Source organism: Ursus arctos, unplaced genomic scaffold, assembly GCF_023065955.2.
Source record: "Ursus arctos isolate Adak ecotype North America unplaced genomic scaffold, UrsArc2.0 scaffold_24, whole genome shotgun sequence".
NCBI classification, from domain to species: domain Eukaryota; kingdom Metazoa; phylum Chordata; class Mammalia; order Carnivora; family Ursidae; genus Ursus; species Ursus arctos.
The window spans coordinates 5,694,970-5,709,651 of record NW_026622919.1 but is presented as its reverse complement, the minus strand read 5'-3'; the positions used below and the strand labels follow the sequence as shown (position 1 = coordinate 5,709,651).

The 14,682-nt window shown below is 55.9% G+C and overlaps 1 protein-coding gene across 2 annotated transcripts in view; it reads left to right on the top strand.

Moving 5' to 3' along the window:
- The window catches only part of SAP30BP (SAP30 binding protein), a 36,501-nt gene extending 22,707 nt beyond the window's left edge, over positions 1–13,794 (top strand). For both annotated transcript variants that reach the window (XM_026484139.4, XM_044378713.3), the window contains exons 4-11: positions 894–936; positions 5,704–5,792; positions 7,968–8,059; positions 8,799–8,859; positions 9,327–9,378; positions 10,237–10,295; positions 11,755–11,839; positions 12,133–13,794. In XM_026484139.4, coding sequence (XP_026339924.1) covers positions 894–936; positions 5,704–5,792; positions 7,968–8,059; positions 8,799–8,859; positions 9,327–9,378; positions 10,237–10,295; positions 11,755–11,839; positions 12,133–12,314 — 663 coding nt within the window. In that variant the 3' untranslated portion in view covers positions 12,315–13,794. The remainder of the gene's footprint in view (positions 1–893; positions 937–5,703; positions 5,793–7,967; positions 8,060–8,798; positions 8,860–9,326; positions 9,379–10,236; positions 10,296–11,754; positions 11,840–12,132) is intronic.
- The last annotated feature ends 888 nt before the right edge of the window (positions 13,795–14,682 follow it).

The following is a 14,682-nucleotide window of genomic DNA, read 5'->3' as shown; positions in this document are numbered from 1 at the left end:
TGTTGTTGCCGGTGGACATTTGGGACAATGGAAGCAAGGGAAGGCCTTCCTCGCCTGCTGTGCCCAGGCTTGCGTTGGGGGCTGGGGGCTGGGACTGTAGCCTTCTCCAGGTGGATTTGGTTTAGATGAAGCACTTACTCTGGCAGTGAAATACAGAGCAACTCCAGAAAAACAGTCTCGATAAGAAACCTTTGCCCTTAAGTTTGTGCACTGGGCCAGTCCTGAAGGGCCTGCAGAAGTGGGTGTTGCGGGGCGGAAGTTTGCCTTTTCTTTGGAGAGAAATAAAGCCAATGTAAAGAGCCAAAAAGGTGAGCCCAGGAGAGAAGCTGCCCCCGTGCCAGGGCCTTTCTGAGACCTGGGCAGTCACTTATTAAAGGCCCAGGGTTCCTGCCTGCTCCAGGGTTCCGTGAGCTACCCCCTGATGATCAAGTCTCCCCTTTCTGCTTGAACTGAAAGTGAGAACAATCTCTTGGGAGCAGATAGTCTCTTGTGCTTTAGTCTTGGGATTCTCGTTTATAAAGTTGCCGTCTCTTGCTTCCTCAGTTCCAGGTAGGGGTGGCATGTTCGGGGAGGGCTGACCAGGCCCCCGGGGAGACGGTGTCCAGGTGCCCAGGACATGGACGGCTGGCATTGGTGGGTATCGGTCCCTGCTGGAGGCCGTGGAGGAGAGACTGAAGCAGGCTTCTGGAGCATCTTGGCTGCTCTGATGATGGGGGAGGGAGCGTAGGAGGTTCAGGGGTCCCAGAAGGCCCCCAAAGCACCGGCTCGCTCTTGGATTCCTTGTGTTGCTTGTACCTTTTCTCCCCTTAAAATCCTGAGTGGTTTCAGTGAAGACAGGAACTGCGGGTCAGGAGTCCCGGGCTTACCTCCCTGTATTTGTTTCTCTTTTGCAGGATAACCCAGAAGTAGAAAAGCGAGATCCTCAGGAATTAGTTGGTAAGTACCCCAGGGGGAGTCTCGGGGGCAGATGTCTGAGCCTTGCCCAGAGTGAACTGGCTTCCCGCCATGCCCGGGCCTGCCACTGCATGGGGCTTCTCTCTGCTTCAGCCAAGGCCGCTGTTCTGCTGAGAGCCCTCTCTTCATGTGCTCTCTCGGGGCTTTGGCATTTCCTAAGATGTCTGAGTAAGACACCCCGGGAACAATTCTTCTTTGAAAATCACATTCATGGTGCATTTCATTGGGCTTTGGTCAGTTGCCAGTGTTGTCAGGATGGATTTAGGGCCTCCTTCAGCTGGGAGCGCCTTCCCCTTCTGCCCCAGGCCTGTCCTCTGTCCTTGTACGCCCCCGCCCCGCTCTGCTGGCATATTCGTGTACTCAAGGAGCAAATGTGGCCTCTGCTGGCACCTCGCTCTGTCCCCAGGAGGGAACATGCCTCGTAGCCCTAGAGTCTCACATCCTTTGTGACTTGGGAGGGCAGGGCCGTTGTATTTCTGGAAAATGGCGCACATGTCACCCAGTCCTGTGCTAACCCCAGCCTCCTAAGCCTTTTTAGAAAGTCCCTCAACTCTGTCAGTTTGGCCATGGACTTTGTAACAGCTCTTCCAAAGCCTGTCCCAACCTCACGGAGAGGGTGACCCTCCGTCTCTGTGGTGACTGTGACTGCCCTTCCCCGCCTGCACCGTTAACCTTCACAAAGCAGGGGTCCTGCTTACCTGGGGTCTTCTACGAACGTGGCCTATAGAACATACTCCCATGCTTCCAGATGGAGGCTTTGTGGCTTGCAGTCCCTTGGACCTGTCCTGTTTTTGGACAGGATCCTTTCATGGGATGTGAGAGGTGGGGACCTGTTCTGATTTTCCTAACTAAAAGAACTGAAAATTGTTCCATTACATGTGTTTTCTGAGGAAGGCTTGGGTAGGAACATACCACGATGACCAGCCCAGACCCTCAGCAGGATTCTGCCTTTATCCTTGAGTGAGTCTTTCAAATCCTATAAAAAACAGAATTTTCTAGACCTTAGTGTTCACTCCTTAGAAAATGGCCCTCAGGGGACATACCTGTTGGCTTTGCAGACAGAGGAAGTGGAGTGCTCTTCTCGAGGCCGGGGTGTCTGGCAAGCAGTGGGATGGGGGGCATATCAGCCACCTCCACCCCGACTTTTTCCTTCCGCAACTTCCACCTGTTCCCTCCTTGCCACTTTGTGCCATTTGGCGAGCTTTGGCAGATACATACAGTCACGTTAACCCCCATCACAATCACAGTAGAAAACACTCCGTCACTCGGGGGGGTGCCGGCTCGGTCGGTGGAACATGCAACTCTTAATCTCGGGGTCACAAGTTCAAGCCCCACATAGGGCCTAGAGCTAACTTAAAAATAAAATGTTAAAAAAAAAAATTTTTCCATCACTCCAAAATGTTCCCTATACCCCTCTCCTTGCAGACTGTTTCCTCCCTTGGCCTCAGGCAAGCAGCGATCTACTTTCCTCACTGTAGTTTTGCCTTTTTTAGAACTTCATGAAGATGAGGATTTCTCAGCCTTGGCACTCTTGACATTTTGGGCTGGAGAATTCCTTGTCGTGGGGGCCTCGCCTGTGTTTAACACGGTGTTTTAGCGTCCTCGACCTTCAGGATGCCCCTAGCGCTCTCCCCTCCCAGAGGTGACAGGGAAAAATGTTTCTAGACGTTGCCAGATGTCTCCCTGGGGGCTGGGGGAGCGTAATTGCCCCCGTTGAGAACCATAGATAGAAATGAAATGATCGTCTTGTTCTTGTCTGGCTTCTTTTACTTACCGTAGGTTTTTGAGACCCTTCCGTGTTACTGGGCATATCCATAGTTTCATTTTACTGCTACGTATATTCTTTCATTGTAGGGTTACCCCCGTAGTTTCTTTCTCCATCCATCACAGTAGGTCTTGAAGCCTCATAGTCTTGGTTCCTCCTGCTCTTTCTCACTGACAAGGTCATAGTTGAGCTCTGTCTGCACTCAGCTCCTTTGGTTAATACCTCTTGAGATCGAGCTCTGGGGTTGCTCCCCCGATATGGGAAGGATTTTCATATATGCAGACAGCGCCAGGTGTACTAGAGCCAGTGACGGCAGAGAAGCTGACTCACAGGTCTCTCCAGCACCGTGGCCGCTTCGCAGAGCTGAGCGCGATGCCCTCCGCATGCCCTCCACATGCCCCACTGGTCATGCCTGGAACAGTGGCCTGGGGTGGTAATCCAGTTGGGTTCTCCGGGTCTCTGGTGAACTAGAGAGCACTCCACTGCTTCCTGCTCCCAGCGCCACCGTACCCACCCCCCCAGGCACTCGTTACTCCCCACCATTACGTCAGCCCGGACGAGCTGCTCCTGCTAAGATTCGTACCTGGCAGCTATGGATACCACGACTGTTTCCTGGCTTGGGTGTGCACAAGGGGTGAATCACCGAGGTAGACTTCTCAGATCCTGAGCACAACTGCCCTTCTAGAATGCCCCCAGCACACCCAAGAGCAGCCATGGTACCTGGGGCTGCCCCAAGTGCCTGGACACATTTCTCGACGGATTTCCTGGGAAAAGGGTTTGAGGCTTTGTGGCTGCTCCAATGACCATACGTGTGGGTTTGATGTCTTCTACTTCAGATTATGCTGGGATTTAGGAAAAAGAACACTGAAAGGTTGTTCCCAGAACCTGTGGAAAATTTGTTACCTAATTTTCTGACTGTCCCTTCACTTGCCAGTTACTTCATAGGAATTCTTTTGTTCCCAACCGGGGAGCTCAGGAGGGGCTCTCCCTCCCTGTCAGACTGTATACCACTCCAGCCTTAGTGTGGTTGGGTTGCTATGGCAACGGTGTCACACCCTGTTTTTCCAAAAGGCTTCCTGGCAAATGCCAAAGGGCATTCTTTGTCTCTCCGTCCTGCGCGAGCGGGCGCCTGCGCACACACACACACACACACACACACTCTCTCTCTCTCTCTCTCTCTCTCTCTCTCTCTCCCCCTCCCTCCCTCCCTCTCTCCACCCCCCATCCCTCTCCCTCTCTCTCCCTGCCCCAGGGAAGAACTTCACCCGCCTTGCTTGTGTCCAGAGCCTGCCTGGGCGCTCCTTGCTTTTGCCCTCCGGAAATAACAAGGACCAGCTCACCCCGGGCAGTTCCACTCTCAGCTGGCCTCTGCAGCCGTGTTGAGGCTCTGGCTGAGAATCCCAGCCCCTCCCAAGGCTGAAAAGGAGGGGGAAGTCAGGATGAGACTTGAACTCCAGCTAGATCTGGGTGCTGTCATTGAGACAGAAGGAAGGGGCCTGGCAAAGAGGAGTACATAGTCCCCTGGTGGAAACTGCTCTTGGGCTGCACTGACATCCCAGGTCCACAACAGGATAGGTCACCCCATCTCGGTCCTCTTGCCCTCACCCAAAATGGCAGGTCTAGTGCTCTGTTGTCAGGGCACATCCAGGGAGAGCCCGCTGCCAACGACGGGAGTTGGCACGTGTAGGTGTTGGGCTTTGCAGTGTGGGCAGGCGTGTTTTGCAGCGACAGAGCCTGGCAAAGCCCACGGAGCCATACCCTCAGCCCCGCTCAGAACTGAGTTCCGTATAGTCATAGTGAAACTCTGAGTGGAGATCAGAGTCCCTTATCTGCTAAGAAAATATTAACCCAGCGCTGGGAGAGAAGGCAGAGGCTGTGCTAGGCTATCACCAGCCAGTCCAGGCAGCCACTCCGGGCTAAGAAATAGTCTGGCCCCGGGCCTGGCACACAGTGGGTACCCAGTAAGTATTTGCTGGGTGTTATTGGTGCTGGTTTGTTCATTCTTTCCCTTCATCCTGCCCCACCCTGCTCCGCCTGCTGTTTGCTCATTGTATGGTCCTTTTCATGAGGGAATGTTTTAAAGAGCACAGACAGAATCTTACAACAAACAGTGCATTGTCTGAGTGGTCCAGAGCACACTCCACAGGCCCAGGGGGGCCAGAAGCTATGGGGAAGGGAACAGACAGAGCGGGCGACTTGGGTGGGCAGTGGCAGATCTCCCAGAGAATTATCCCTTGGGAGTTGTGCTTCTTCACATCAGAATCAGGCCCTTTGTTCCCCAGAATGAGGTGGACCAAAGGAGGGTTGATTGGCTTATTTTTAAAAGCTAATAACCGACAGGTAATTTTTTTAAAATATCATTTATGCAAGAAGGCAGTTTTGAATGTTTTGAGTCCCAAAGCCTCGAGGAACCCTGAACTCTTTCTCCTCTGTCTTGGGCAAGAGCTTCCAGAATCCTGGGAGGTGTCATAGGAACATAGCCAGTGGGGGGCTGGAGCTGGCTCACATCGTCAGCCAGTGGTGCTCCCCTCTTCCTGGGCCTGGGTTCAGCACCAAGAGCATCAGCTGATACCCCAGAAACTGGCAGATGCTGCAGATCAAAGCTCCCCCTCCCCCCACTGCCCCCCACCCCCACCCCAGCGGGTTGTTAGACATTCACCAGCACACCCTGGACAGACCCTTTCCTGAAAAGTTCACTGCTGGGACGTGGTAGCATGCATTCTTGACACCTGTCCCCTCTGCCTGAACTTCTCTCCCCCCGAGTTGGCATATGCTGGCTCCTTCTGGTCATTCGATCTCAACCCAGATGACAGAGAGGCCACTCTGAAAGCCATTGTACTGTCTCATAGCCTTTCTCTCTCCCTGAAAAGGTCTTATGTGCCTTTTTTTTTTTCCTAACTATCTGTGTTTAGCCCCCATCCTCTCTCCCCCGCCCCCCCCCCCCACCCAACCTACATTGACAGGAATTCTCTGTTCTCTCACAGCCTCCTTTTCTGAAAGAGTCCGGAACATGTCACCCGATGAAATCAAGATCCCACCCGAGCCCCCTGGCAGGTGTTCGAACCACTTACAAGTAAGTGGGGATCTTGGCCACCATGGCCCACTTGGGGGAGAAGGGCTGCTCAGGTGTCCGGTTTGGTCTGACTTTAAGAGCCTGCTGTAAAAGAAACAGCCAGGTGGACAGGCACCCGCGTGTCCTGGTTACCTCTCCCAGCCTGCATCAGGAGTTTGCTCTGAGCCCACAGCCAGCCTCTGCCACATCACCTGGTGCTGTTCGAGTGGGACCCCCCAGCTCGCCCTCAGTGGGGTCCTAAGCCTAGACAGAGAAAATACCGTGATTTTCTGTGCAACCCAGCTGAGCCAGTGGGGAACTTCCCTTAGAAACCAAGGAACTATGAGAATGGAAAATAGATTATAGAAATGCAAAAACACAGCGCTGATGTGCGTAAGATTCCTGTCCTCCTCTCCCAACAATACATACAGACCTGGCCTGAGGTTTTGAAGTCCCAAGGAGTTGGAGCATTTAGTGCGGTTACTCCCTTGGGAGCAGGGACTTGAGGGCGAGGCTGGGCCTTGCACCTCCTTTCCAGCACCTGTGATTGTTTCTCCTTGGCCCTCTGTGGGTTCCCCTGTGTGTGGAACCTCGTGACAAGGGCAGACACCCAGGGCTGCCTGCGATGGGCACCCAGTCCACCTGCTGTACCCTTGATCCCATAGGTTCTGCTGGCACCTCTGGCCGCACCATCCGAACGGATGGATGACTAAGGGGACCTGGGGCTGCAGAATGCAGCTGGCTGGGCAGGGCCAGTGTCGGGGCTGGGGGCACCGTGCAGATCCTCTTCCTTTCCCAGAAGTCTCCTCCCTTGGCTGAGTTGTCCGTGAGCACAGCACCTCATCTCCCCGCCAGGCAACAAGCCACAGCCTGTAAGGACAGTCTGGCAGTCTGCCAGACAGAGACAACCAGCCGGCTCAGCCTTCAAGTTCAGTGTATTTCTCAATTTTAGATCCTCCTAATGGTAGAAACCATGACATGAAGTAAACACTTTAGTTGATCTGAAATGGGAGAACCCATCTGATGGCCCAAGAAACCCAGAAAAGTAATCTGTAAGATACAGGTCAGCCTTGATTTCCTAAGCCTTCTGTGTAAGGCCTCTGTGCTTTGCCCTTGAAGAGATAACGTTGAGGTTTGTCGCTTGGTCGTCTCTCCCCTGGTAAATGTATTACAAACCTCTCTCTGCACTTCAGTGCTTCCTCTGGCCGGTCTCGGCAGAAAGATTCAGCCTTCTGACACAGGGAGTGGATCACCTCTCCTGATGTTCCCCAAAGGCGTCACACAGGACCTCCAGCCCTGCCCACCTCCTCTTGCAGGTGAAGAGCGCCCCAAATGTTTTCCTTCTGGAGAGTCTGTGCATTTAGTCGCCGCTAGTGGGGGAGGCCGCAGAGAGCCCTTGCCCTGGGCCAGCACCAGCCGTGCTGGGTAACACTGCTCCTTGTCAGAAGTGGCTCTGCCCTGAGACTCGGGTTTTTGGGGCCTCTCCCCACACTGGGTGGTGTGGCTGCCATCTGCTGCTGGCCTCATCTCTGGGCCTTGAGACACCTATGGGACTGGCCTGGATCCCTGCCAGGTGGTTCTCCTATTGACCATCGAAAGCTAGAGGAGGGATCGGGGGAAGTTTTAATGAGACAGGCTCTTGACCCCTGACAGTGCCTCTTAATAAAGTCGTGGGGACTGGCCATCTGAGCCTCCCTACAAAGGACACTGTAGGAAGTTTGTGAGGCCAAATCCAAAAAACACTACTCCTTCCTTCCTCTGAAAGGGCGTAGCCTTCCCAGGTCTCCCACTGAGAACTCAACCCCGTGTTAAAATTCAAAACCAGCATTGAGCCCCTCTGCCCATCACTGCTTTGCCTGAATCCTCCTTGAATGATTCAGGAGCCAATTGGGTGGGGGGATTCATCCATTGTCTTCTCCGTGGTTTCTCTGCCTTGACCTTTTCCTACTCCCTCTGCCAGCCATCCAGAGGGAGTTAGGAGAAAGCAAAACGAAAACCGACTGGTCTCAGTTTATCTTCTTTGTGCTCAGCACTGGTCACAGGCTGGGTGGAGAAAGACAGTATGGCTGGAGTAGGGCTTTGCATGGCTCTGTGGGTCTCCTGTGCCCAAGTGTCCACCCAGCACATGTGACCACAGGCCGGGATTGCCAGTGGGTGGGGCAGTGTCATAAGCACCCTTCCGTTTCTCTTCTGTAGGACAAGATCCAGAAGCTTTATGAGCGGAAGATAAAGGAGGGAATGGATATGAACTACATTATCCAAAGGAAAAAAGAATTTCGGAATCCCAGGTGAGTTTCCCATGGGCCTACAGGGTCAGTTGAGTCACTGATGTTGGCCTGGGGACTGGAATGCCCCAGTGGCGGTGTCCAAGAGAGGCCCAGCTCCGATCCCACTGCAGCAACACAAACCAGGATGAAGAGTGGAAGCTGGGAGGCCTGGCTGGGTTCTCCTCGCTCTGCTCCTAAGGCATGCAGCCTCACGAGGCCTCAGTCTCCTCATCTCTACAGTGAGGAAATTGGACTAGACAGTCCCTGTGGGTTCCTCTTTCCTCTCCCAACTGTCACTGACACTGCGTGGAGGTGACAGGTTTTAGGAACAGAGCTGTGTCCAGGTCTTATTCCATCCAGGCCCTGAGCAGGTGGCTCACGTGGGAAAGAGTCCAGTATGGTGACATCAGGGACCTGCCCCGGCCCTTATGTGAACCTGTGTGTGGTAGCCCTGACCCTGCCCCACAAACCGTAGGTCAGATGTCTGGATAAGACCAAAAGAACGCAGCCCTCACCTGGACACCATACCCGTCCTGGCCCCTGGCTAATGATCCGTCTCTCTGGGAGTGGGGAGGCCTAGAATGCACGTCGGGCCAGCGGATGATTCCCCTTCTGTCAGGAAGCTTGCTTGGAACAGTTCAGCTGGGTTTAAAGAATCCGTCTGAGCCCAGAACTAGACGGTTCTGATCTCTCAGAATCTGCTGCCACACAAGGCATGGGACTAGGGCCTGCTCAGTGCCTTCTGCTGTTCTTCTTTCAGCATCTACGAGAAGCTGATCCAGTTCTGTGCAATTGATGAGCTGGGCACCAACTACCCAAAGGTATGCCCTACACGCAGAGGCGGAGGGTTGGGGGGCTGCCCGGGGCCCTGTGCTCACTCTGCTGGATTCGGCCTGGAGCCACTGAAAGGCCCGTATAGCAGTAGTGCCGGCTGAAGAGCACAGTCTCCAGCTCCCCCGTGTGAGCCCCCTTGGCTCCGAAACAATCCAGAGATTGGGATTGCGTCAACAGACCTGGTCCCAGATTGGCTAGGGCCTGAGCGTGCACTTGCTCTGCTCCTACAGCGCAGCCCGTAGACAAACACATCACTGCCTCATATCCCCACGAGCAAATCGGCCACCCCGTGGTTGGACTCCAGGGATAACAGCTGAGCCCCTGTGGTGTTGAGGCCGGGGCCTCCAGGCCAGGAAAACCCATGGAAAGACTTGGGGAGAAGGGACTTGGGTTTCTAAGCCATTTGTCATCCATTGACCCTTGCTGGCTGCAACAGTAACTCTTTCCTTTGCAGGATATGTTTGACCCCCACGGCTGGTCTGAGGACTCCTACTACGAGGCATTAGGTAGGTGGCCAGCCTCCCATCTGTCCTTCTGTCTGTTCAGTCAGTCAGCCAACATGTATCTCAGGGTCTCCTCTGTGCCAGGCCATGTTGAGAGGTGGGTATACAGCCTAAAACGAGACAGACCCGCTGTGACTTAGGCGTATGACCTGGCACAGAAGGCAAAGAAGGGGCAGTCCTGGCAGTGAGGGGTGTCGTGGGGGTCCGTGTAGGGCCCCCTGACCAGCTGAAGGGGGGCGGGGCGGGGGACGGCCTTGCCGAGGAAGTAATGTTCGAGCTGAGGTTCGAAGGTGCAGAGAGAGTGTCCCAGGTGGGGGACAGCGTGTCCTGAAGCCATCGAGAAAGCATTTTTTCAAAGGTCCCCATGGGAGAACTGGGAGGAATTTCAAAGAGTCCGAGCCCTCCGCTGACAGATCTTAACCAAACAGCCCATGGACCAGATCTGGCCTTTAGGTGTGTTTTGTTTGGCCTACACAAGTTTTATCTTACTTTAATTTGAATGAGTTGCTAATATTTTGCCACAGATCTGTAATCCTGGCTTCTCTCGGTCAGCGGGAAGGTCGTCCACACGGGGCCTGCATCCCCACGTGGTGACAGTCTGCTGGCGCTCAGGAGCAGCCGGCCCCTCCAGACAAGGGTGCACAGCCCCAGCCCCTGAGCCTTCCATGTGAGGCCTCTGCTCTATGCCGACTGCGGGCCGGCGCTTGCATTTGTCCACAGAAAGTCAGTGAGCCCCATGGCCTGGAGGCTATGTGCGCACCTGAGCAAGAGGGCGGGGGACGCGGCAAGTGCTGGTGTGGGGTCCTTCACATGGGAGCTGTTTCAGGGCTGCTTTTCTTAGATCTTCTCTTGTCTTTGTAGCTAAAGCCCAGAAGATTGAAATGGACAAGTTGGAAAAGGCCAAAAAGGAACGAACCAAAGTGAGTGATGGACGAACGTCCTGGTGGGAGGGGCAGGTGTGTGGAGTGTCGTTTCCCAGCCCCCACCTTCGGCTTGAAGGTGCCTCTCAGTTGCTTCCATTTGGTTTCTTGGGGTCTTGTGGTTTGTTGCACTGTAACCACCCCCGCCCCGCCCCTGCTCCCCTCACAGCTGCGGTGCTGTCCTCCCCGGCCTGAATAGAACTGGCAGGTCTTCCTTCTGAGAGCGCTTTCTTGGCCTCCAGATCTGCTCTCCGCAGTCCGTCTCAGTGCCTCCTTGTCAGGTCCTACGTCCGCTGGCCAGATGACCCCTTATTCTAGGGCCCCGAGCACCACTTCTTCCCAAGCAGCACAGTCTGGATCCTTTGGGGAACAGAAATTTGGCTCTGAGACTAAATGTCTTCTGGGCACGGAGCCCTTTATGAACCAGTCTTTCAAGGAGGAAACTGGGCCTCGGGGCACCAGCTCCGCCCACCTTTGCTTTGGTCTGACCCTCCTGCAGCAGCTGAGCCTCCAGGATGCCTCCTGACCCCCAGGCAGGGGCTACAGCCCTGGGTGCTGGCAGCCCCATGGGAGCTGCTGCTGGGGTGACCAGGTTTTCTCATTCTCAGTGCTTGGTGGAATGTCCCTTCTGTCTCTCCCTCCCCATTCCAAACCCCAGGCTTAGTGTGGGCCATGTCTGCAGTGCCTGGGGACCAAAGCTGTGCTTCTCCTGAGGGGGGAGGGGCGCGCCTCCATCCAGAATGTGAGGCAGGGCAGCAAGTGCATGTGCCCTGCATGTGCAGAAACTTGGTGACGCCGGGAGCATTCCAGTGCCTGTTTGGAAGGCTCTCCTCAGGGCGCCTGGGGGGCTCAGGCGGTGAAGCCTCTGCCTTCGGCTCAGGTCATGATCCCAGGGTCCTGGGATCGAGCCCCGCGCTGGCTTCCTGCTCAGCGGGAGGCCTGCTTCTCCCTCTGCCTGCTGCTTCCCCCGCTTGTGCATTCTCTCCCTCTCTGTCAGATAAATAAATAAAATCTTTAAAAAAAAAAAGGAAGACTCTCCTCAGAGTAGTAAAAATAGATCTTCTCTTTCCCTCTTCCTCTGCTCCTCCCCACCTGCTAAAAAATAATAAAACATAAAAGGGGCACCTGGGTGGCTCAGTCAGTTAAGCATCCAACTCTTGACTTTGGCTCAAGTCCTGATCTCAGGGTCGTGAGATCGAGCCCTGAGTCGGCTCCATGCTGGATGTGGCATCTGCTTGAGACTCTCTGTCCCTCTCCCCCAACTTAAAAAAAAAAAAGGTAGTAGAAGTTCCCCTCTGGGCACCTCTCTGACACCTCCCCTCCCTCAGACAGCACCACAGGGCTGCTTCTCAGCGCCTCCTTTGTAGGGTACCCAGCTCCGTCTCCTGGGAGCAGCCGCCGGCAGAAGGATGTGGATAAACAGTTTGACACCGCCCTTACCTTTCCTCTCTCCCTCCAGATCGAGTTTGTGACAGGCACCAAGAAGGGTACCACGACCAACGCCACAGCCACCACCACCACCACGGCCAGCACGGCAGTTGCAGGTAGGAGGCTTGTCCACTTCCAGCCGCACCACGGACGGAGCGAGGGTTTCCCTGCTTTGTTTGAGGGAGCAGAGGCCATGGGGATCTGGGCCTAGGCTCCACCTTGCTGTGCTTTTTTCTGACCCCCAAGTTTGTGAAGGCCTCTTGGGAGCCTGGGGTGGGGTCCCCGGTTCACTGGCTGCCCCTTGCATTTCTGTGGCTGGGGCCCCTAAACTCTGACCCCTGGCCTGCCAGAAAGGGGAGTATTGCTTTTCCATTTGTCTGGGTCCTGACCCCCCCTTGCCTTACTCCAGATGCCCAGAAGAGGAAGAGCAAGTGGGACTCGGCCATTCCGGTGACGACGATAGCCCAGCCCACCATCCTCACGACCACAGCCACCCTGCCCGCTGTCGTCACGGTGACCACCAGTGCCAGTGGCTCCAAGACCACCGTGATCTCTGCCGTGGGCACCATCGTGAAAAAGGCCAAGCAGTGACCCAAGGGACCGGCGTGGAGTGGCTCGGACATTCTCCTTTCCATCGAGGGGAGGAGTCGCTCCAGGACCCGAGGAGACTGTGTAGCCGACATCGGCGCAGGGGTGCCACTTAATTTCAGGACTGGGATCTGCTCCCCAGATGCCACCCCAAGAGGAACCTCCGTGTGGCATTCCAGCCAGGAAAAGGACATTGCCACAGAGGAGTCGGGTGCTGTGGATAGTGTCCACACGCCACTTGGGGACCGGTGCCCTATTAAAAGTGCCGTATTCTCACATCTCGGGCCTCTTGGCTGCGCTGGCCTCTGCGGTGGTCAGTTTTCAGGCAGAAGTGGAGGTTCCAAGTGCTGTCTCCGTCTCCTCTTGTTGGGGTTACTACCTCACGGTGGTAGTAGAACGGCCAAAGCCTGTGGCACTAGTCCGTGGAGGTGGCCCAGGAAGTTGCGTGGTCATTCCCAGCGTGTGCCTCTTGGCACGGGTAGATGGGAGTCCAGAGAGCGGGGGAGGCCCCCCGCTCCCGCCGTCCGCTGCCCGGATCCTGAAACCCAGCCAGTTCTCAGACAAGAGCGGAGGCTCTGCTCCCTTGGGGGTGATTGAGCCCTCCCCGACCACTTTTTACACACGCCCAGGCTTTTGAAATCAAGCCAGTTACCAGAAGGCCCAGGTTTGATCCCCGGCCCACACAGGGAGCCGGAGAGGCATCAGCGCGGCCAAGGCTGCCCGGTGCCTCGGCGCCCGACGAGCGCGGCCAGCGGGCTCCACGCGGTGCGGGACGTGAATCACCTCCTGCCCCGGCCGGCGGCAGCTCGTTGTTTACATGAAAGCCGGGCTCTTGGGAGGATCCTGCCACCCCACCTTTCCTGTGCCTGTTATCTCTGCCCCACAGCAGCGCCTGGGCAGCGCCAGCGGCAGCCGGGCTCCTCTCGAGGCCAAAACCGATTTCCCAGCCGCGTCGGCCCGAGAGTCCGGAGGGAATTCGCCCGCCTCTCCTGCTCCTCGGCAGCTCTCCAGTCGGCGGAAGGGCTCCGTGTCGGAGAGGAAGCCGGGCCGTGAAGAGCCGTGTTGCTTCCGGGGCTTCACGGGAGGAGGGTGACGGTCCTGCCCCGCCATCCCCACAATCAGAGTGACTCCCGTGCGTCCCTTCCCCCTGCCCCCCTCCACACACCGGGGCCCTGAGGGCAGTCGTCACCCTCCCCTCCTTTGATGGGACTCTGCAACCCTGGAGAGGAGCTGCTGCCCCCTTGGTCCCGAGAGGGTCTGTGAAGGCCACCTGCCCTGCGGCCTCCAGCGGAGACCCCTCCGGAGAGCAAGGGCCCCGGGGCTCGTGTGGGAGGCTGTGCAGCGCCGTGGAGTGGCAGAGACAGACTCGGCACCTCTGCTCCGGATCCTGGTTTCAACGAGTTGTGTTTTAGTTGTGTGTCTTGGGCCCTCATCTCTGTGAGTCTTCTCTGTCAGGTCCCCGTAATAAAGCTACCTAAGGCAATTGTGAGGAGTCCGTGAGAGGATTTTTCAAGAACTGTATCAACTATCAAGTACAACTGTTTGTTGCTGACCCATCTAGTTCCTTCTTCATTTAGACCAAGGAGAGAAGCAGACTCCACAGCTGATAAGACTGCCAGGGTCATGGCCCTTGGCTGTCCTCTGGGCACCCCTGCCCTGCCACTGAGCAGTAATGACCACTCGCCCCATGACTTGGGCATCCCCAGGTGGCCATGCTGTTCCCCTTAGGAGCCTTGTGAGTTGGGGCAAGGTCTCTAATTCCTCTGAACTTGACTTTACTCTTCTGTAAGGATTAATGCCTGCCCACCTTAGTCCCCCTGACAGTTGGCGTGGGGTCGGATTACCAGTTCCTTTCTGCAGAGACGATGTTGCAGGCACTAGGGACCCAGGTGATTTCTGCCAGGTTGGCCCCTGCTCAAAAAGAACTCAGTCTGGACAAATTGAACTCTATCCCAGCCACCCAGGCATCCCTGCCCTCTTTCTGTAGTTCTAACGTTGGGTGATGACCTCAGGGTCCATCCCGGGCCAACAGCTCCACACCTGGGATCCTGTGCTGTCCCCACATCGGATGGGCCACTCGGGAAACCCCTTCCCTGTCACCATCGTTCCTGCTGAGTTCTGGCCCTCATCCCTCTCGTGGCAGGTTGCCCCGACCTCGTCTGTATGTTGTCTCAGCCTCCCCCACTTCTGTCCAAGCTCCATCTGGCCTCATCCTACACCCCCTCACCACGGGGCTCTCACCGGGTCACATGGCCCCCTGCTTTCCACCCAAGAGTCCCCTTCAGTGTGGCAATGAAAGGCTGCCAACAGCCTCGCCACCCCAGCCTGCCGGCCTTCCAGCTCCTCTTCTCCACTGCCCTTTCACCATCCC